The sequence below is a fragment of the Schistosoma haematobium genome, chromosome 3, assembly GCF_000699445.3.
Source record: "Schistosoma haematobium chromosome 3, whole genome shotgun sequence".
Classification (NCBI taxonomy): domain Eukaryota; kingdom Metazoa; phylum Platyhelminthes; class Trematoda; order Strigeidida; family Schistosomatidae; genus Schistosoma; species Schistosoma haematobium.
In genome coordinates, this window is record NC_067198.1 from 39,479,269 (window position 1) to 39,501,920 (window position 22,652).

The following is a 22,652-nucleotide window of genomic DNA, read 5'->3' on the forward strand; positions in this document are numbered from 1 at the left end:
AGAAAAAATTGGTTCGCAGAAAGAAAGGTATGAAGCAATTTTAATCTCTTAGTTTAAGGGAAGATAGAGAGTGTATACACCGACGCCATTGTGATCGATTCTGAGCCATGTCACCAAGAGTCTCTAACCATTGGTTACGAAAGTCACGCGGACCCCAACCAAGTAGTCTGCATCTACCAACATGGCTCAGACTAAAGGTTAGTGTCTTCAAGCACTGATGCCACGTTTTGGTTTGGCCGCCCCTAACTTTCTTCCAACCATCTCCAATACCGGATAGCATTGCACGTCGTGGTAATCGGTATTCAGGCATACGTAACACGTGGCCCAACCATCTCAGTCGATGAAGATTCATAACCTCATCGACTGTTTTACCATCTTTCCCTAATACCCTGCGTCTAACCTCACTATTACTTACCCGAAATTCCTAACTACTGGATATAAAACATTAGGTCGAATGTGTATTGCCATTGGAATTTATTTGGATTATGTGATTTTTGGTACGAAGAGCACGAAAAATAAGTGCCACATAGAATGCATTGGCAATATTATGAAGCGGTAAAAGAGTCATACTAAATAATCAACAATTAAATGAGATAGTATAAAAAAGTATACAAGATACGTGTAAAATATTATTCCGTAAAAGATATTGTTCAATTTAAAATGCAGATAAGATAAATCTCGTTCAGCTAAAATTACTTGATTTGATGAAGAATATGGTAAAACAAAGCACGCCAAAATTGCCATGGACTCCTATCTTGATCAATGCAAGACAATGTTTCAACCCACTGAGCTGTGTGACCTTAACCAGGCAATCATGATAAATCAATAGACAGTCTATACAATGATCATATAGAATTATAACACAAACTTGCCACCACCATTTTTTCTACCTAGTTCTATCACTGGCAAATAATACGTTATGTAAGCTAGTGTTTCAAGATGATGAAATCAGTTGAATTTTCGTCACTGCGTCCAAACGCACATTGTTAGACCTTGGCATTACTAACATGTTTCTACCACTAGATGTTAACAGTCCTCTTCAGACGATGGTGATTGACCACAAAAAGTCTTCAAGTATCCTAAACTCGAAGAAGTTTAGTTTCGATAGTATCGAGCTGTGTTGTATCACCAGGCTTTTACAACCAGACAAACATCACGATAACTCTAGAAACGATCCAGGTTGACTTAAGCTGCTCTGGCTTCCACTGTACGTAAATTAACTCCTAGTAATACTACTCTTGTTTTTTGATTACCCATTAGACCGATCCGAGACGAAGCACATGTTTTGGCCTTTAAAACATTTCTCGTTAATGATGTTTTAACATAATGCAGTCATGAAGTTTGTGGAACTTTCGTAATTTAAATCAAACTGATATTAGCTAAACGATCGTTGAAAACCAAGACTCACTAGATGTCTGTGTCATCTTAGTATGGGGATCCTTATCAGTGTTCATCCACAACCCCACTGGGGATCGAACCCAATGATCTCCGGCCTCACGCTTAAACACTTAACCGCTAGAACACTGAGCCGGGACCTAATGGTACATACGTCGAACTTCAATTATCTGTATTGCCTGCGGTTGATAACTTTTAATCATGTAACTTGTTTTCTCACTACATTGTATTCAAAATCTTTTCTGGCTTCTGTATTTACTGACCAGTCGGTATTCTTTACATGTTTATTTTAAGACAACAAGGTAAATGTAGAGCAATGTGAACAAAAACATGAAACCATTAAACGAGCACCTCATAATGCTATTGAGAAACGTTATCGTGCCAGTATAAATGGGAAAATTGATGAACTCCGTAGGCTTCTAACGCCTACATCATCTACTGATGTTAAAGTAAGTTATGAATTTTTCGTTGTTAAGAATCTATCTAAATGCTAGCTGGCTGTTGGATTGTTAATCGGATAAAATATGATTGTGTACCATAGAACTTAATTAATGGCCATTAATCGTGCATAAAGCTGAATACATTTTATGCTGGAACTAATAATGTCGGTACTTGAACATTTTCACTCGATGATTATGGGTTGAATGTCTAGACCAGTAGTAATCTGCAATTGCACCGCTCATCCTAATGTGTCATCTATTTTTGTGGATTGCGTGGTAACACTTTTCAACCACATTTTTATTAATTATACTAACTGTTACATTCAATTATATTATTTTTCTACCGTGTTTCTTTGAATAAACACTGTTTGCCCGCTATCTTACACTTTTGAGTATATTTCTTACGAGCAGGTCATTTTTGTGTAAACATTGCTTCTTAAGTTAAATATATACATTAGTGGTTAAATATTATGCTGGAGTGGTGGGCCAAAGGTTGCAACACTCTTTTCAACCATTAGATATCAGTTTCAAACCCACCTACTATAGTTTGGGCAGCCGAGTATTGGTATCACAAACACTCACACATATAGCGCATCGCAGAGTCAATTACATAAATTTTCTTTGCTTAAAGTAATTGGATGTATAATATGTTATTTTATTTTGTATTTACTGTAGATGAATAAATCTGCTGTTCTTCGTCGTGCGATCGATCGTATTCGTGAACTTGAAGAAAGAAACGCACAATTGAACACTGAGTTAATGGCTTTCCGTTCGTCTAATGCCTCAAACGTATCCTACGTTGATTCTGATAGTAAGCAACAGTGACCCTAATAATGTCTAAGCATGTTGTAATCATATTATGCACTGATAGGTAGGATCAGTTGTGTAACATAGATCGTATAGTTCACTTTGTTCTCTAAGGAACTCGAATGCATTGTCTATGGTTTCTAGAAGATATTTAGTTCAACCTAGTTTTAAGATATTCTCATTTAAGACACAACTCTTCAAATAAAAGTATAGCTCCTTCCTACTAAATGTGGTACTTTATAGATGAGAATTCTTAATATTATTATTTCTCGTAGTTGCTTGTAAACAACTGTGCATACAAAAACTTATTCATTATTGATAACACTGAAGCTGCATGAAAGTCATCAGTAATCGGCTTATTCTTTATTTATTTATTTTTTTTTAATTATTAGAAGCTTTATTCAACATTATATTTTTGGTACAACATAGAATTCTCAGCATAAAGTATTTCAACAAGTTTCCTTATCTTATACCTTGATCTATTGTGACGATAAATTTTGAATGATGACCGGTTAGATGTTAGGAGTTCGGCAATCCACATTTGATTAATGTTCATTCGTTTCAATGCATATTGCCAGCCACCATGATGTCGCTGATTGTACCTTTTTGTATCACGTATAGCGAAAGGTTGTAAACTTTTCATAAACGCGCCTGAATAAATTGTGCGCACAATAGACATAATGATATGCTAAAACAAACAACAAAACAGATAACTTGGTGAAATATTTAGATCGGAGGAACAGGTAGCCCAGATATTCAAGCAGGCCGCCTGAGGCCTCCCTTTACTAATCGAAGTAAACATAATATTAATCAGCTTATTTTCTTACGTCAACATAAATATTGATCATTAAGGAGACTGAGCCATGTGTTACATAGAGTTTATAAATAGTAGATAAATAATCAAGTTGATATTGTATGCAGTTGGTTATTCATAAGCAACGCAATAATCTGGCACAAATATTTATTAGTCGTTATGCTACGTCAGTATAACGAGAGTTAGTCGTTGAAAATTTGGATTTTGAAGCACCGAGTTCATCTACATATAAGCCGTTCAAAAACTTCAAAATATTAATTTAAAAATCCACAAGCTAGTCCGAGTCCTATTCTTCGAAAAATTACTACACATTATAAAAATTACCTTTTATTTCGGTGTTATTCTTTGAACTGTTTGCTTGAAAATGAAACAATAATTTCCTTTTGAATGCATCATAGCATGAGTTCACGTATACAATTGAGTCTGCAACACTAGTAACTGTTTCTGTTCTACACCGCATAAAATTAAAATCACTTTGAATTAATCAATCAATATCTGTCTCTGTTCGGATACCATCATTTCCGTAAAATCAAACGATGATTAATAGGATTTTTCGATGTTATGCCTGGCTGCATTTGGAACCGTTATTTCTAAAGCGAAATCGAATTAATTGATTCGCTGTCTCTTCAAATGTATATTTGAAGTGATTTACTTACTCCTGTTGACTCTAGTAGAAGCACAGGCCGTTGACCGGGATTCTTTAACCAGCTCTGTCTTGGGCTCTCCTTCCCAGTACTTTCCAATTGCTATTCACTCTTTTAACCTCTGCCTCCAATTCCCGAAGCTAACCAGAAAAAATATTTGAAGTGATAACCTAAAATCTAAGCAGTTTGTCAGTTTATCATATACACTTTCTCTACACACACTGTGCTAAGTTATTTTTTAAAGGATGCACTAAAAGAGTGATTAATACATAAAAGTTTCGATAGAAATTTACATTACTTAATCAGTGTTACTTGTGTTCAACCACATATTTTGTATTTTCCTTGCAGAAAGTACATCCGAAAACGAGTTACTATCATTTGAAACATCACCATCTCTAGACAATAAAAAAATGAATGATTATTATCATCAATGTAAAACTTCTCCACAAAGTTTTTCCAGTGAATGTATACCATCATCAATTAATCAGGTATTTCATTTTACAGGTAAATCTATTCAACCAACAAATTTATCACCATATAATTCAAATGGAAAAGGAGTATCAGTAAAAAAAATGGAAGAATATTCTAATTCATTTCATTCATCGTCATTATCTTCTGCATCATCATCTTCATTATCATCACCGCCATCACTTAATTCGCCGCCTAATTTCCAATTAAATAATGATATTAAATTTATTACTAATTCACAATATTCTTCTGTTTCACCACCATCATCTTTGTCATCATCATCACCACCACTAGGAATATCTAACGGCATTGTCATTCCATCATTTATTTTACGGCATCATGATTTATATGATAATAATTGTATTAATAATGAGAATTTACCAACCCATCAACAATATCAATATTATCATCCATTATCATCGGCCTCTTTACTACAATCGTCAACTACTCAAAATTCTTATGGATCGCAACAATTATTCTGTACACCACATTCAACTGTTATTTTACCTGAACAATCAGTGATGATGAAAGATGATTGTACTCGTAAAGTTCATCGTAAACGTTTAGGTTTGTTTAAAATTCAAAGACTTACTTTTTAAATATTTTGTTGTTCATTACTGAATGTATTTAGTTGTATCTCTTTTGAAGTTGGACATCACAGACTGAATTTAATTAGATAATTATTAAAAATCAGAAAGTAATGGATAGCTGTTTCATCCCAGTATAGGACTTTATAACAATGCGTATCCACAATCAACTTCTTCTGTAACTCTTCTAGGGCTACTGCCGGTCCCAAGCCCGGGCAAAGGAGTTGGGTTGGGCGTGGTGTCAGCAACCCCATCCCGTAGAAAACAACCTTTCTAAAAAACCGCTAACCAGAATAGACAAATTAAACCATTTAAACTCTGCTTTCAGAGTTGAAGGAAGAATTACGACGCCTCATGATGAAAACCGAGATTCTTCGGAAGCCACGAGGCCGATGCCCTTTCTAACAATCAGAGCAACAATTTTTATAGATATACATGGAATGTCCAGACATTGTGGCAGACCGGGAGGACCAGTGAAATAGCAACGGAATTGAGACGGTACAACTTGGTGGTTCTCGGAATCAGCGAAACCCATTAGATCCAAGCTTTACAACAAGGGTTAGGTACGGGAGAGATGCTGCTGTACTCCGGTCACGAAGAGAAAAATGTGCCACACACTCAGGGAGCTGCTCTGATGCTGCCCAAACAAGCACGAAATGCACTTATATTATGGGAATCCCATTGATCCAGGATTATCAAAGCATCATTCAAAACAAAGAAGGAGAGAATCATGATGAATGTTATCCAATATTATGCACCCACCAATGACAACAATGACGACAATGAAGATCATTTCTATGAGAGGATGCAATCAATCATAGCGAAATGCCCAGGAAAAGACCTGACCATCCTGATGGGAGACCTGAACGCCAAAGTCGGAATGAACAAAACTGGATATGAAGATATCATGGACGACATGGAAAGACTGGGAGAGAGAGAAAGGAAAATGGTGAGAGATTTGCAAACCTGTGTACATTCAACAAGTTGGTTATAGGCGGCACAATATTTCCACACAAAGTTGAATACTATTATTGGCGACGACGGTAGAAATAGGTTTTAGAACAGAACATTTCCAGACACACTATCAGTTTGATACTCTGACCAGTAGATCTAAGATATAATATGCGTGAATATTCACTTACAAGACTAGTTTTATGTGTCTTAAGAAAGCTATTTATTGGTGGATTTTTCATAATACATCTTAAAAATAAGTTTAAACACCACGCAACTTTAGGGACAGAAAAAAACAACTTCAGTTTTCAGTTATACAAAAGCAATCCATAAGTAAAGTTTACTTATGACCGACTAGTAAGACTAGCAGAATATAAAAATACGGTCGGGATAAATGAGAGTTATTCGACGTTCGCCACTATCTATCTTTGCTTTTAATGCTTGTGAATTAAGGCAATATCGAGGCAATACTCACAGTATGCACATACTCCAATGAGAGACTGATCAAGTGCAGTCCTTAGCATCAATGGGAAGATTCAAGTAAGCAATACCAAGTGAATGTAATCCATTTTTCTTCGTTTAAATCCCAAGAATTGTTATTGGAGCGTTAAATATCAGGAAGAAACAAAAATACAACTCGTTAATTCAGTTATATTTATTGGTTAGAACAATTAACCTATTGATATTGTAAATTGAATACATACTTTAAATTATTGACTCAATGTCAGTTATCGCCAGTTCATTCTAGTCTAATTTGACCTTAGACCAGTTAAGTAAATCATTTATAATTTTGTGTATTTTCCATATAATTGTTTACTCATTTGTCAATTATTTGTTGGTACATAAATAAGTCCTTATCTCTACAGTATTACCATCTATCTTACATCGAGTCGTCTTATTCCGTTGTAATAAGTAGCAAATAGCAGTTTTTTTCGCACTCGTAGCGAATAACCATACCAGTAACAGTACCAGTATTTTGTCAACTTATTACAAATACACAATACTTTAACTGTCTTACTATAAGTAATAAAATATTGTATGGTAAAAGACTTTCCCATTTATAAAATATACACTGTGATGTACTCTGGTAACTTACTGGTTATTAAAATCTAATTCATATTGTAGTGTCTAAGCCCCATTTATTTATTATTTAAATTGAACAAGATCGGAGTTTTGTTCAGTTCTTGAATTATCTAAAAATCGCAACAACAAGTAAACAAATAAGTCAACAGACATATTTGAAATAAATAAATGGAAATCCGAGTAATCAAGAAATACTTTCTTATCCTATGTTTTCCAATAAAGAAGCAATTAAAACAATCTATTTTAAAGTTTCAAAAAGGTTTTAATTTGTGTAGAATCTTTGTTTATTGATCTTAACTATCATTTCAATTATGATTTACTGCAAAGTTAATTTCTTCGATCGACTTTATACCCTGAATACAATGTTGAACTCATTCACATAATAAGGGGCTTGTTGTTGCATTAATTTGACATTCAATACATAGCAACTTTAATCATTTTTTTAATGAGTTGTGTAAATAATGTACTAAGTGAAAAAAATCTCAATTTCTGATAAGTGGTGAGAATTGTTAGATAGAATGTTATTTGTATTTACAACATATAATGAAATGTGGGTTAGTTCATGTTATTTTAGAACTGTACGTAAGTAAATTAAGCGTTCCTCTAAATAGTATGAAATTTTGAAAACAAACTATCTAGGATTCAATATTTTAAATAGTGTTTACCAGTGAAGTCTAATACTTGTATTTCTTTACAATAAAAATCAGATCGATTTACCTGCATCACAGAGATTATAGTTACACTGAGACTTGTATCTGGCACCTATCATGTAGGAGGTCAAAGTCTTATCAACTAGTTCATTGAATTATAGCTGCAACTGAAGAGAATTGCGCAGGACAAAATTGGATGGAGAATGCTGGTGAGCGGCTTATGCTCCTACACGAGGGGTAACAGGAGTAAGCAAGTAATTAAGTATCCGCAACCAAAAACCAAAGACAAGACTCAGGCTCAACAGTGGGTGATTGACCTTCAAATCATTGAGTTGGTTTCCATCACTGTACATTTGTAACTCCAGTCAATTCACGATATTGCGTGACCATCATCATTTGTATCTTGTTTTGTGGTCAAAGTGTGAAAATAAATTGAGTAAATATGGATGCACATGTTCAGCTGTGGGATAAAACGTATACTTCGCAAATGAAGACATAATTAGATCAACAAATTTTTCAGTTTTCAATGATTGACGTGGCTAACCTATGTATTACGCTTATGTATATCTATCATCACCATTGTTAGTTTCTAATTTCATCTGAAATAAGTTGGGAAATAGTCCTGTAGATATGGTCAGAATAAGACATCGATCAGTCACTTATAACCTGTTTAAGTTACCATTACCACACTAGCACAGGGAAATAAAATTATTTTAAGATAAATCTCAGAGTAGTAATCGAAAAATTTGAATATAGAAAAAGAAATAAAGGGTATGAAGAGAACTCGGTACTGAGGTTCTAAAAGAAGCTAAAGGGTGAAATTACCGGCGCCATTGCGAACAATTCTGTGCCATAGGTATCATCACTATGGTTTGACTTGATAATTTCAAATAAATCGAGCATTGGGTAGATTGTTTTAATTAAAAATAATATATTTGTAATATCCCAATGAGTAGAAAAATTAAATTTTATGACGCTTCGTGACTCAGTGCAAGCCACTTCCTCACAGAATAGATAAACAAATCTTGGTTGTTTATGGCTTAAATTTATCTATTCTTCTTCCTCTATATGTTTCTTCTCTATCAACTTATATTCTTCGCCTTGTTTTTATGTTCTCTTCACATATTGTTCCTCTGGTATTTTTATAAATTACACTAGCTTGAACTATCCAGCTAATTAGGCCATGTACCCACACAAACAAATTTATCTCATTATTTAACTAATATTTTTCAGTCGTATACCATATTAGTAGTGTGGGGTGTTTTTGTAGTATTCTTATTCAACATTAATTAAGCATAAAACAAAGACTGACTATTTATCATCAGTCTTCTATGCTTATCACGAAACTGATTCGTGTCAACTAGCTTAAATCTTAGTAAATACAAGTTAACTGCTAGTTGAAGGGAATATATATAGTCTGTAAACAATACCTAAAAACATTAACATTTAACCAACCCAGCAACTATTTCACGTTTCATGTGATAAACTTTAATGGAGTTCAGTAAGCTAGAAATTTCTATTCAGGATTACAAGATGAGTGTATAAACCGTAGCTCCATACCTGAAAGTGGCCATTAATTTGTATGATATATACTTGATGATCCTTTTTATACAGAGCACTGTTAATGTGAACTTCTGTATTCGCTTAACATCAAGACAAATTAGTTAAGTATATATATAATATTCATCAATGCCTTTCATTTGTACGAACAGTTTAGTGGTTTGATTGAGTTCTTCAAAACAGTTTGAGTAATATAATTATCTATTTGATTTGATTTTTTTAATAGACCCTACCCAGCGGTACTGACATGGGGTTATACAGAAGTTCGTTAAACATTTTTGGCAATATTTGGCATTAAATTGTTGTGATCTAAAGTCCTTTTTAAATACTGCACATTGTCCGAACTCTTAATTAACTCAGATAGATAGAGGAAAGAAATAAGATTGTGTAGAATGCCGTATTAGGATACCGAATGAGAAAGCTTATAGCTTATATGTTATCATAGGTAAACGGATAGGGACTTGACCAGTTAGATAATTCAATTACGACAATTTCATGGTTGCCTCCCACTTACCATCCAATCTTGAGACATAACAAGACTGATTGGATTTGCCCAGTTTATTGTGCGTATATTCGGCTAGATTTGATAATATTGTTCTTATTATCCGTAGACATTTTATTTATCTGAATTTGATCACTCGGAAACTTTAAGAACTTCATGTCTTTAAATATCGATTGTTACGTTTCTGTAAAGTTGAACCCTATACTCACACTGTTTAATAATTGCTTTTAGATCCTTGTAAATACTACAAATTTGAAAAGTGAGTACAGTAAATAAAATGTCTTCTAAGCTAATGCAAATGTACCGAATATCAATTTGTATAAATCGTGACATCTAAATGGAATAGAATATCTGTCGATTGCAAAAACCAGATTGTTATTTATCTCACTCATTTCCACTCTAAACATTTAGACAAGTATTAATATCATATTGATGTTGAAAAAAATGTTGTTTACTTCAGATCATTTTATTTTGTTAACACTGAATTTATGCATAAATGTTAAATATTTATTTTTCTTTCTTAACGATTCATATTCTTTCGACCTTAAGTTAGAAATTAGGTCATTTATTGACTAACCAAAATATCTTCTTAACTTTCTATGTTGTTTTGTTTTGTTTATATTATATACATGTACATATTAAATTTGGTCACTGTCTGGCGTGATTTTATTATGGAATCATATTTGTATATGTTTATTGAAATAGTTTATTTGTTAAGTGTAAATAAACTCATTACAACTCGGTAACCAAATGTCACGTGGTGGTATTCATTTTACACCCATTTCTCTGTTTTATATATATATATATATATATATATATATATATATATATATATATATATATATACTGCTTTTATCTTCTACTTTCAGCCGATGATTCTAATGGTGGTGGAGGACGAGGAGCATCGTTTACTCCGACCAAGGCAAGATGTGGCCATTTGCTAGTTAATCATGACTTGGAAGTAAAAAAACTAGCTGTCCCACATGTAAAAGAGAAATTCAACTTAATTTCAACAAATAACATTTATAATAATAATAATAACAATAATAATGGTAGTGGTAATCGAAATAATACTATACAGGCACAGTTCCCTACTGTATGTCAGTTATTATGTGAAACAAATTCATGTTCACATACACCTGTGTCAACAAAAGCTAATATGCCAAATTCTATTGTAAATCAACAAAATCATCCAATTGGTGGTGGTTATAATGAAGTGATAGCCCGAACTACTCTATGCGTTGCTGCTTTATGCCTTATTGCTTTCAATCCAGCACAAATAACTAATCAAGCATATATGAATACTGGTGGTACTAGTCCAAGAGGTAAATTCATTAAATATTACTAAACCTTTTCTTAACTAATGTTATTTTATGAATATAGGTGGATGGTGGTTAGGAGTGGAATTCAGGACGCCCGTTTCGTCTTACCTTGGACTCGTCAGCTGGATGTACCTACATCCTAGAGTTGATGTTCATACTGGAACTCGAATGTTGTTTTATTATTCAGTTCTATTTTGCATTTCTGGCTTTCTTCAGAATATCTTGGATTAATTTATAACTTACTATAACTTTTGTTTTGTAAAATACTTTGATATACAAATGGTTTCGGTAATACTGTATGATTCAAATGAGATGACGTTTTGAGATACTGCATCAACTTTAGCTAAATGGTATTTATCTCAGATGATAATACAACTCATTAATCAAAGTACCTGGACCTGTAAATTTTGATCTAAGCTACACTTAAGTTGTAACATTTGGTGATACGACTCGATAGGACAAACCGAAAACCTCTCATATCATTTCAGATTTTTTATTTTTGTTGAGTACGTTGCATCTAACTTCAACGTTGTGCTCACTTATTGCGCCCAATATATGCAAGTAGTGCTTCCAAGATATTTATTAAATTAAATACTAGTAGCTTAAGAATATCCCCTATTTTTAAAAACCTTTTCTTCATAACCATAAAATAACATGGAGCAAAGTACTAATCCGTTCACTCGCCTTTTGTTTGGCAGATAGACCTGCCTACGCTACAAGTGACTAAAGTTGGCAGAAGCCAAGTGAGCTCTATCACTCGTACCCAAACTATAAATTAGAAGAGTAGCCGAACGCCTTTGATTATTTTAGAATATTTAAATATCAAAGCTCACGTGGTTGTACTTAGTATACATGACCATAGTACACTATAAATAATAAATTTGTATAAATATAAATATATTTATGGTACGAATTTAAGTAACTGGTTTATGATCAATTTGTTACAGGTAATAAATGACAAACGATATGTACAACATTTGGTCAGTCAGATAATTGGAATTCAGGCATTAAAAAGTTAGATATCGGTAAACCAATCGTCTGATCAATGCACATTAGGAAGATTCATCAGACACAATAACTTTTGAAAATATTTACACTTTTAATTCATTCGTCTATTGTTAAACAATTGAAGTATTACTATATATATATATATATATATATATATATATATATATATATATATATATATATATATATATATTGTTATTTCATTATTATTTTCTTCGTAGACAATAAAATATCAAATGCTAGAACTTTGCTCTCGTATTTCGATGCGTCTACCAGCACAACTTCCAAAAGCGGGAACATAATCGCAACAATTATCCCTAGTTCATGGCTTATATCAATAATATATATTTTACAATGGTGTATTGCTTTATTATTATGTTCATGGGCTTGTTATAAAAAGCACATACATGTCCATCTTTTTAATTATAGTTATTATTGGTCAAAGACAAGAAATACTGTAATCTCATCGTATGAGGTTAAATCACATTTTAGACAAGCTAATTTAGCTATTAGTCAGGTAAAATACTTTTCATATTGATTCAATTATCTATTTGAGCACATTGATTACATACACATGGATTAATTGACATAACCTAGTGGTTATCATGAGAATTAATGTTTTTATTTATTTGAGAGTAAATTTATCTGTATCTTGTTTCATTTTGTTGAATTTATGTCGTTTGACGTATAATATAATGAAAATAATTCAGTTCAGTATACCAGCCCTACTCAAGCACAACTTTATACAATCAAGTTCTTATGGTTTATGTCATGAACTGACCATTGAGAATTAAGAATTACTAGACAGTTACTTTTTTCTAGTATGGAAGTCCTCAGTAGTACACATCCAAAACCCTACCGGGGACCAAACATGGGACGTACAGGTCTCAGAATGGTCACCTAACCTTCAAATCACTGAGTTGAGATTCAATGATTTCTGGATTTTGAACTTCAGTTATTTTCTATAACAGATAGACCGAATACTTAGGTTTAGTGTTTGGGTTTTATACCTTTTATTTCTGTATATGTGTGGCGGATGTTGTACTATCATCTTTTATCTACTACATTAAGCCTTATCTGTTCATTCATTAAGTGCAATGTTTATCACATGACATGGGAAATGGATTTTACAGTAGGATTTCTAGCTAGACCATCGCAAATAAACGAACATTTGATAGTTGTTTCTTTTTGGTTTTGGGACTCATCACTGATCAAAACCAGTTTTTTCATGTTTTACAATGATTACGTTAACTTTAGACCACTGAGTTAAAATCCAGCAGTCTACACCTAAGACTTCAATTTCTGTTCATCATTTCTGCAGAGTTAGCTATTCTTTGACTCTGTTAGTCGTAATCTACGTGGAGCTTGGCACATATGTGGATTAATTCAAGTTCCCAAACCACATCCGCACAAAGAGATGAAGTTAGCAAGATAGATAGAAAAAGAATCAAAATAATGAGGAAGTCTAAACATTTAGAATATGGTTCGAAACGATAAGATTATATGTGATGTATGAAATAATACTGGAACTTATTGTCTTGATGAAGTTAGTAAATGCATTTGCACAATTACGACCGATTTTCAGTCAATACCATCCAACATCTCCAAATACTGATCATCGTTGTTGAGAGGACTTCTGTGAATTAGTGTGCACCTACTGCTAACATGGCTAAGACCCATAATCAATGGCTTCATGCACTGATGCTGCGTCGAATAACTCATTTATCCCGACCGTATTTTTATATTCTGCTAGTCTTACTAGTCGGTCATAAGTAAACTTTACTTATGGATTGCTTTTGTATAACTGAAAACTGAAGTTGTTTTTTTCTGTCCCTAAAGTTGCGTGGTGTTTAAACTTATTTTTAAGATGTATTATGAAAAATCCACCAATAAATAGCTTTCTTAAGACACATAAAACTAGTCTTGTAAGTGAATATTCACGCATATTATATCTTAGATCTACTGGTCAGAGTATCAAACTGATAGTGTGTCTGGAAATGTTCTGTTCTAAAACCTATTTCTACCGTCGTCGCCAATAATAGTATTCAACTTTTGAGTATTTCTAAAGATTATTTCTGTTGCTCAGTGTCATTGCATCCCATTTACTAAATACTGGTTTATGTGCTTACTTACTCCTGTTACCCCTCATGGAGGAGCATAGGCCGCTCGCCAGCATTCCCCATTCAACCCTATCCTAGACAATTCTTTCCAGTTGCTATTGATCCTTTCCATGTCTGCCTCCAATTCTCGACGTAGTGTGTTCTTTGGTCTTCCTCTTTTTCGTTTCCCTTCAGGATTACAGGTTAGCGCATGTCTCGTGATGCAATTTGATTATTTCTTCAATGTATGTCCTATCCAATTCTAACGTCTTTTCCTAATTCCCTCTTCAATTGAAAGCTGGTTTGTTCCGTTCCATAGCAGGTTATTGCTTATGGTACCCAGTCAATGTACATTGAGTGTTTTGTGTAGACAATTGTTTAGGAATACTTGTACTTTTATGATGATAGTTGTAGTAGTAGTTCTCCACGTTTCAGCTTCGTACAGTAGGACTGTCTTGACATTCTTATTGAAGATTCTGACTTTTATATTGACTGACAGTTGTTCTGAGTTCCATATGTTGTTCGACTGTAGGAATGCTGTCCTTGCTTTGCCATTCCTCGCCTCTACGTCTTATTCAGACCCTCCACGTCCATCGGAGATGCTACCTATATACATGAAACTTTCCATCTCTTCCAGAGTTTCTCCATCAAGTGTGATTAGGTTGGTGTCGTTTATCTTCCACGTATTTCTACTTGTCAGCTCTAATGTTCTTCACTTGTTTGCTTCTGTGTGTTTAGCTTGTGCCTTGACTTGGCTCTTGTTCAGCTGTTGTTAATTGCTCTCTTCTTCCTTTCTTGAATCTTGCCCAGGGTTTCCATAGAAACCTATTCTTTATGATGACACTACTTGCGGCCCAACATCTGACACCTTGAAGTTATTGCTTCGTTGATCCCTTTCTAGTTGTCCTCCATAGTGGTTTCTTCTTTCGGTAGATCCTGTAAGGCTTGGAACCTGTTCAGAGTTCTCTTGAATTCGTTGAGTTTGTTAGTATATCGAAGGAAGGTTGTATTGAACCTTCATAATGCTCTTTGTCCATTTATGTGTGAGAGGTAGCCTAAACTGAAATTGATTAAATGTGGTCGAAAGATGTGACTTACTCTTTGACACCGAATGTTCTAGTTACTCATCTGCTGGCTATAACAGGTATCATTAATCCAGAAAAATAGTTAAGTGATGAAAAGCGCTAATTTCTTTGTTAACCTCTTCGAATTCCTCTGTTTTAATTTGTTACAAATCCATGAACTGCTCTCAAAATTTATTGATTTTATAATTTATCCATTTATTATTGATTTGAACACATAAATAGTAGTAAAAAGGGGCACCAAATATATATGCGCCACACAAGTCACTTGATTTTTGTGTGAGCTGTTATACTGTCTGGATACCCAGACCGAAACAGATAGTTTTCTTAGGGGGCCACACCCGGAGCCTTGGTTTTGAAAGTCTGATCCACAATCCAGTGGAGCAACATCAGGAGGTTCAGTCCCATGGTAGCCAGTGAGCAACGATTGGTTCGCACACCATTTGTTCGTTCAGGATCTTGGAGCCCATGTGCACCATTAGTTTGTAATCAAAGTTTCCCAACTCCCCTAGGTGGACTCTCCGTGTCTCCCAACCCGGCTAAAGCGCCGGACATTCGCTTTTCATCCTCTCAACTTCGTAAATAACAGCGGTGCTGCGATAAGGCAGTGGATAGGACTCCCCTGATAGTGACTCTATACGCGTGGCCATGTGAGAGCATTTCGAGAGGGAGAGCTGACTATCTTCACCCTCGGTCGTACCAGGGCATCTGGGGGCTTGAGTATGTATCGGGGGTGGGATTCGAACCCACGCCCACATAGTGAACCAGAACACACAGAAGAACACTCCTTAGACCGCTCGGCCACTGCGACTACAGTTAGTTTGGGGTAATTCCTTTTTAAAAAATGATTAGAGCATTCTTTCAATGCAAGACTAAATATGCATAAAGTCGATAGATCGTGTGACTGACGCCCAACACTTCAAAATTAATCTTAAACACGATAAAAGGAAGGCAGAAGTCAGAGGATAATGAAAGCTTGAAATTTGAAGGAGAAAAAATTATATGTAACAAAATATAACCTCGGGACAGTAATATTAGCAGAATAGTATAGAAATTAAATAATCAAATGAACCAATAAACAGTTATTACGGTTTTCCCCACTCTAAAAAACTAACAGATGTTGACTAAAAAACAAGATAACCTAACGACTCCCTTTTACCCTCACCTACTTTATGTACAATAATTCATTTTCGTTTATGTCCATTAACTTCAAACTCAGTTTAGATTTGTTGATGGGTAACGGTTTAGAAAGTATGTAGCATATTATTATTATTATTATCCTTACTAACCTGTTTTTATCCTCATTAATTATAGCTGACTTGGTCTGTTGCTGATTATCACTTGAGGCAATGCTTGCATTCACTTGGCAGTACACATTGCGAATTAACTCCATCTGGATCAACGGTTTCTTTTCCTCGATATATTTATTTATGTATATGGTTTCTAATTAAATTCGGAATCAACTTGCTTAGTATAATTTTAATCGAATTGCCCTGTTGGCTTTGGATGTGTTCTTTTAAAAAGAAGGTAGATCAACCTAATCCGATAATAAACAGTGGTCATTCATACTCTAATGAAAAGAGTATCATCTCTGCAGCTGAAGTTCGTCTACGCCTAATGGAGTTATATTTATTTGGTTAGTTAGTTGGTTCTTTACGATTGATTTTCTCTCTGAATTGCTAGGGTTTATTGATTTCATCTTTAATTAACGTGTTGAGAATTAGTAAAATACAGTCCATAGTCATAACGCGAATTTACCTGTTTTTCAGAAACATTGAACTCTTTGCATTATTGGATTTTTTAACAACTTTGTATCTTAACTTCTAAGAGGAAAAATATCAAATGCAATTGTACGAATTACGTCTTTTGTTGGTTTGCATCATTCTTTTTAATCATTGAGTACTTCCGAGTTCATCTACTGGAAGATTAGCCTTGCCTTCTAATAATAATAATAATAATAATAATAATAATAATAATAATTATTATTATTATTATTATTATTATTATTATTATTATTATTATTATTATTAGTATTAGTATTAGTATTAGTATTAGTATTAGTATTATTATATAAATTATTCCCAAACTAGTTCTGCGTTGAATTAATGTTAACTGCCTTTAATGAGCTAATAAGTCAATTAAAAGTGACACAGAATCTATCACGTGTGTGTGTCGTTCCAAGCTACCACATCTCATCAGCACAGCTAAATTAATACAGAGACTATAGAAGTGGTAGTATCAGTGATAATACAGAAATATATTAGACACGGAAGATATGATTCAAATTAAACGTAACCAGTTTTTGTGATATTCCGTTTATCATCTTGTTATGTGTAAGTATGGTGTTTCTTTTTCATTTCTTCATAAAACCACTTTTTATACTAGTAGTGTGTAGTTCAAAGATAAGTCACTCATTATTATGGAGTTCATGCTAAAAAAAAAAGTTCAAACGCCTTCACTAATTAGCTGTTTGTTTATCCTGACAAATTACTAAGTAGTATAGGTAGTCTCACAAAGTTAAAGATATGAATGAAAATTCATAGAAATAAAAGACATCAAAGAGTCACTTTTATATCTTAACGTTTTTGTCATCCATATTCTTTCTTTTTAGTCTCTTTACACAAATGTTTCTTTTCTATTATAATATTTTTAATAATCGGTTAATATTTTGATAATTAATGGTTCCGTAGGACTTAATTTTGTTTAATTAATTACATATACAGTTGGTTAAATAAAGTCGTAAGTTTCTTTTTCCATTCTTTAAATTACATTGTCTGATACTGTTTAGTTTTTTGTCAAGAACAAAGAGAAAAGCGAGAATAATAATATAATTCGTATTCTTAATAAAAGTTTTTTTGGTTCTTATTTTGCCTTTTCTTGTTTCTTTCTATCATAGACTATGTGCCGAAAAAAGCAAATACAAACAATTCTATGCTTTTTAAGTTCAACCGTTTACTGGATAGTATCTCTCTAGCTGTGATGTGTATTCACGATTTTCTTCATTCTCTATCTACTCAACAAATATATTGTACCAAAGACAAGTTACATGAAAGTAATCAAAATATAGGAATATCATCAGCTGTTGATAACAAATTGCCTATCAATCTTTTACCTAGACAAGGTGTAACACTTGGACTCTTTCTAAAACGAAAACTTGGGATGTATTATCTTGGTGTAAATGAAATATTACATTTTATTAATTTTTTGATCGTTTAATATGTAATCAGTTTTTTTTCTCCTGTTAAATTTATCACATACAGTTATTAGACGATAGTGAATTCTTACATATTATTCACTAGAGTAATGAATGTTAACTTTGAATGATCAGACTAGTTGATAGTATATGACCATTCTCGAACGTGATGCGAAATTAGAAATGACATGAGAACTAGAGTAAGTCGGTTTGCATTAAGATTTAGTTGAAAGGAGGCAAGATGATTTATAAAACCAATGATTACTTTACAAATCACCCTTCTTTCCTCTGTCGACGTTCTTATCTCTAACTTGCGTATTATTGTTTAAATATATTTTTTATTTAGTCATTTTAGTTATATCTTTATTCGTTCCATAAGTTTTCTTAGTTTGATTCTGTGAGGACGGTCCGCGGGTGAACTCGAGGAAGCTCAGAAAGAGCCGTAAATATTCCATCCAATCATCTTTTGGTAGAATATTTCAGGATTCCTGCGTGTAGTTTCCCTAGTAAACAAACGTTAACAACCCCCATTATGCGGATTGGAGAACTATAATGGTGATTTCGTTTTTATTAAAAACTATAAATATTTGACGGTTTTGTACCATACCATACCATAGGTTGGAAGAAAGCTAGGGGCAGCCAGACCAAAACATGGCACAGATCCATGAAGTCACTGACAAGTGGACTGAGCTATGTTAGTAAGTGTAAACTACCTGGTTGGAATCGCGAGATGATAGCAACCGATGGTTAGAGACCTTGAATGACATGGCTCAAAACCGTTTGCAATGGCGCAGGTGAATCCACTCTTTGTGTTCTCTCAAATTCTAATCTTCTGAATCCTTCATGTCCCTTGTTTTCTCTTTCCAAATTTATTTCACTGTATTATACTCGAATAACATCTTCAAACCCTATTCTTTCCGATTACTGCTTATACTCTCACTACCTCTACCACTATGGGATTCGAATCGACAATTGTATTTGTGTGTTAATGTGGTATGGCAACTCGAACTGATGTACGTACGTACGAAGTTCTACATTGTTACTGACTGACTGACCATAAATGACACTGGAATAGCATTTCTTCCACTTGTCTTCTCATTTGCAACTTGGAGGGCTCTAGCGTTCGAGTGCTCTAGTTGTACGCGGTATAATAAGAAACTAAGCTCTAGATATAACAACTGGCGACGAGGTTAACTTATCAAGATGTCCTTTACCTTTGACCAACTTGAGGCCTTGCTGGAGCGTCAAGAAAAAGGTTACGAACTGTTCCAGATTCGTATTTTAGAAGCTCTAACTCAGCAAATGAACCTAAATCAAAAGGGGCTTACAGGTGATCCGTTCAAATCCCATGTCGACCACTTTATTAATTCTATCTATGAATTTCATTTTTATGGTTTGGCCGGTGTTACATTTGAATCGTGGTTCAAGAAATGCAAAGATATATTCAACGTCAGCCTAGAAAAATTTGATATCGCAAAGGTCAGAGTATTGCTACGCAAACTTGGCACAGCTGAACGTGAACACTACACCAACTTCATTCTCCCCAAGGATCCCAGAGACCTTTCATTTGATGCAACGGTTGTAACTTTTTCGCAAATTTTTGGTGAACAGTCATCTTTGTTCAATATTCGTTGCCAGCGTCTGAAGTTGGCTAAAGCTGGAGACGATGACTGGATGCAACATGCTGGCACAGTAAATCGCGAGTGTGAGCGTTTCAAATTATCAGCAATGACAAGACCAGTTTAAGTGTATGACTTTTGTATGCAGCTTGCAGTCACCTGAAGATGCTGACACCAGAACCAGAATTCTGAGTAAAATTGGACAGTATCCATATATAACGCTACAAGAAGTGACTAGTGAGTGTCAGAGGTTGGTAAACTTAAAACGTGACACTTCTATGGTTGGAAACAGTGTCTGGCCACCATACGTATGGGTAATAAATGGCCAGAAAGATTCTCTTTTACGCAAACAAAACAGTTCAAACAGTCAGTTCCCATCCTCGTGCTGGTTATGAAGTTAGTGGCACTACAAGAAGTTTTGTCCATATAAAAGCTACCGTTGTACTAAATGTCAACGTAAAGGACATAAAGAATCCTGCTGTAAAAAGATATGTCGTCGTCGTGTTTTGGTGGTTAATAAATCTTCACTTATACCAGTCTTTGTATTCTTACTTCCGCGTCGTGGGAATTGCAGTGGTCCCTCGTTTCGAGTATACGTGATAATCAGATATAACAAGTAGCGTTCAGTTGACAAGACATAACAGATTCTAGTGTCAGTATACAAAACTTACATTTCAGTCATTGGCTAATGAGAACTAGAACTTTTAACTAAAATCTGAATAGCGCTTTCAGATGGTATAATATTATTTAAAAAATTTCCTTATCGCTTGTCAGTACTAATGTCTCATATTCTGTTTGTATCCAGATGAATGGGCTAGTTTCACTTCCTTTCTCCATCAATTTTATCCACTAAATCTATGACGTTTTATATGAGTCCATAGTGTGTAATAAATTTTAGTTAACTGTATACTACAGTTTATCTAGTAAATATCCACATTAATTTGCTAAATGAACTACTTATTTTTTAATAATTTTCTCACTGGCTCCAGAAAATCTGCTAACTATGTTGCTATTGGAGTAATAAGAGGATCTAGACACGTCTAAATTTGGGCAAAGAAGTAATCTTGCTTTGCGTACTTCAGGCAATTCATGTTTTCCTGGTATTGTAATCCATGGCTCTTCCTCATTCGTGTGAGGAATTCAATCAGTTATTTTATTATAATCATTTCAGTCTTTTTTGTCTCGGTGACATATTATCACTCTAGAGCGAAATGGTTAGCACATCTCCTGGAGCCTTTAAGAAGACGATGGTTACACAAAGAATGTGAATGATACATTTATAACTCCACACGTGATATTGACTTAATATTTTTTAGAAAATTTTTTCAATTACTTAATATGATGTATTTAATCTCTCATCCCTACTTTCTTGTTGTAAATATGGCGCCACTATCTTCTTAATCGTGCACTAAATAGTCTCTGATCATTCGTATGACAGTTCATGTGACTCTCCGATTTCGTTTGTCGAAGTTATGGATAAATTGGTTCAATAATTCAACATTTATCGAATTAATTGTTTCAAATCAAAAGTTGAATTCATGCGCTATAGGTATCAATACAACTTATTCATCATCATCATTGACCAGATCTTCTACAAAGGCGGTTGGTTTACATGACCATTCATCCAACAAAAATCTGTCACTAGCGAATTATACAGAAAAGAACATTATTAATCAAATATTGATTGAATTACGCGAGCATATTACTTGTCATTGTTTAAAGGTATTCATTTATTATTATTATTATTATTATTATTATTATTATTATTATTATTATTATTATTCAGTTCATTTATGTTGTTACCACCTAACGTTCATTCGCTTGAAAGATCGGAAAGAATTCACCAGGTTATATCGTTGTCTAGTCCTTCTTTTAGTTACTATCCTTCATCACCATTAATATATCTTTGACTTTAAAAAAGCATTCTTTTTCATAAAACCTAAATCTAGATCACTTAGTGTCGTATCCAGCTATGCTATCACACAGTTATTGAAATCAAATTAATATCTCATACTTAAACACAACTGTTATATTCAAATTGTCACTGTATATCATAAAGGCTTAAGTGGAGGAATTCCTTTTGAGAGTGAATCTTATTTACTCATAAAGCTGTATGTTTTAAGTTTTTTAGAGTTTCAGGTCAGTGTTTTAAACACTTGTCATTTATCATCTAACAAGTGTGGGAAATTTTAAACATATAACCTGTTAATTAAAAGTCGAGTGCTTTAAATACTAATATACTGCTCTGGTTATAAATGCAATAGCACATCATAAAGTACCATTAGCTTCTGCTGGATAAATGTTTGATATCACTCATACTGTATGTACTTGTGGATTGTTTGTCACTGTGCATGTAATCGCTAAGGATAAACTGTTACTGCCTCCGCATTCTGGTATTTGACCTGACAGTTTCATTCCTCCGTCCCAA

The 22,652-nt window shown here is 33.9% G+C and overlaps 1 protein-coding gene across 2 annotated transcripts in view; it reads left to right on the forward strand.

Moving 5' to 3' along the window:
- The window catches only part of GLI3_2 (Transcriptional activator gli3), a gene marked incomplete at its 5' end in the record, with an annotated part of 40,187 nt that overhangs the window by 6,544 nt on the left and 10,991 nt on the right, over positions 1-22,652 (forward strand). Inside the window, 8 exons of one of the 2 annotated variants that reach the window (XM_051213839.1) lie at positions 1,690-1,844; positions 2,511-2,646; positions 4,449-5,135; positions 10,771-11,226; positions 12,453-12,748; positions 16,727-17,048; positions 18,309-18,586; positions 21,641-21,946. In XM_051213839.1, the coding sequence (XP_051069851.1) occupies positions 1,690-1,844; positions 2,511-2,646; positions 4,449-5,135; positions 10,771-11,226; positions 12,453-12,748; positions 16,727-17,048; positions 18,309-18,586; positions 21,641-21,946 (2,636 nt within the window). Of the gene's footprint in view, positions 1-1,689; positions 1,845-2,510; positions 2,647-4,448; positions 5,136-10,770; positions 11,227-12,452; positions 17,049-18,308; positions 18,587-21,640; positions 21,947-22,652 lie in introns of both variants that reach the window. The other variant, XM_051213840.1, reaches the window with a different exon arrangement.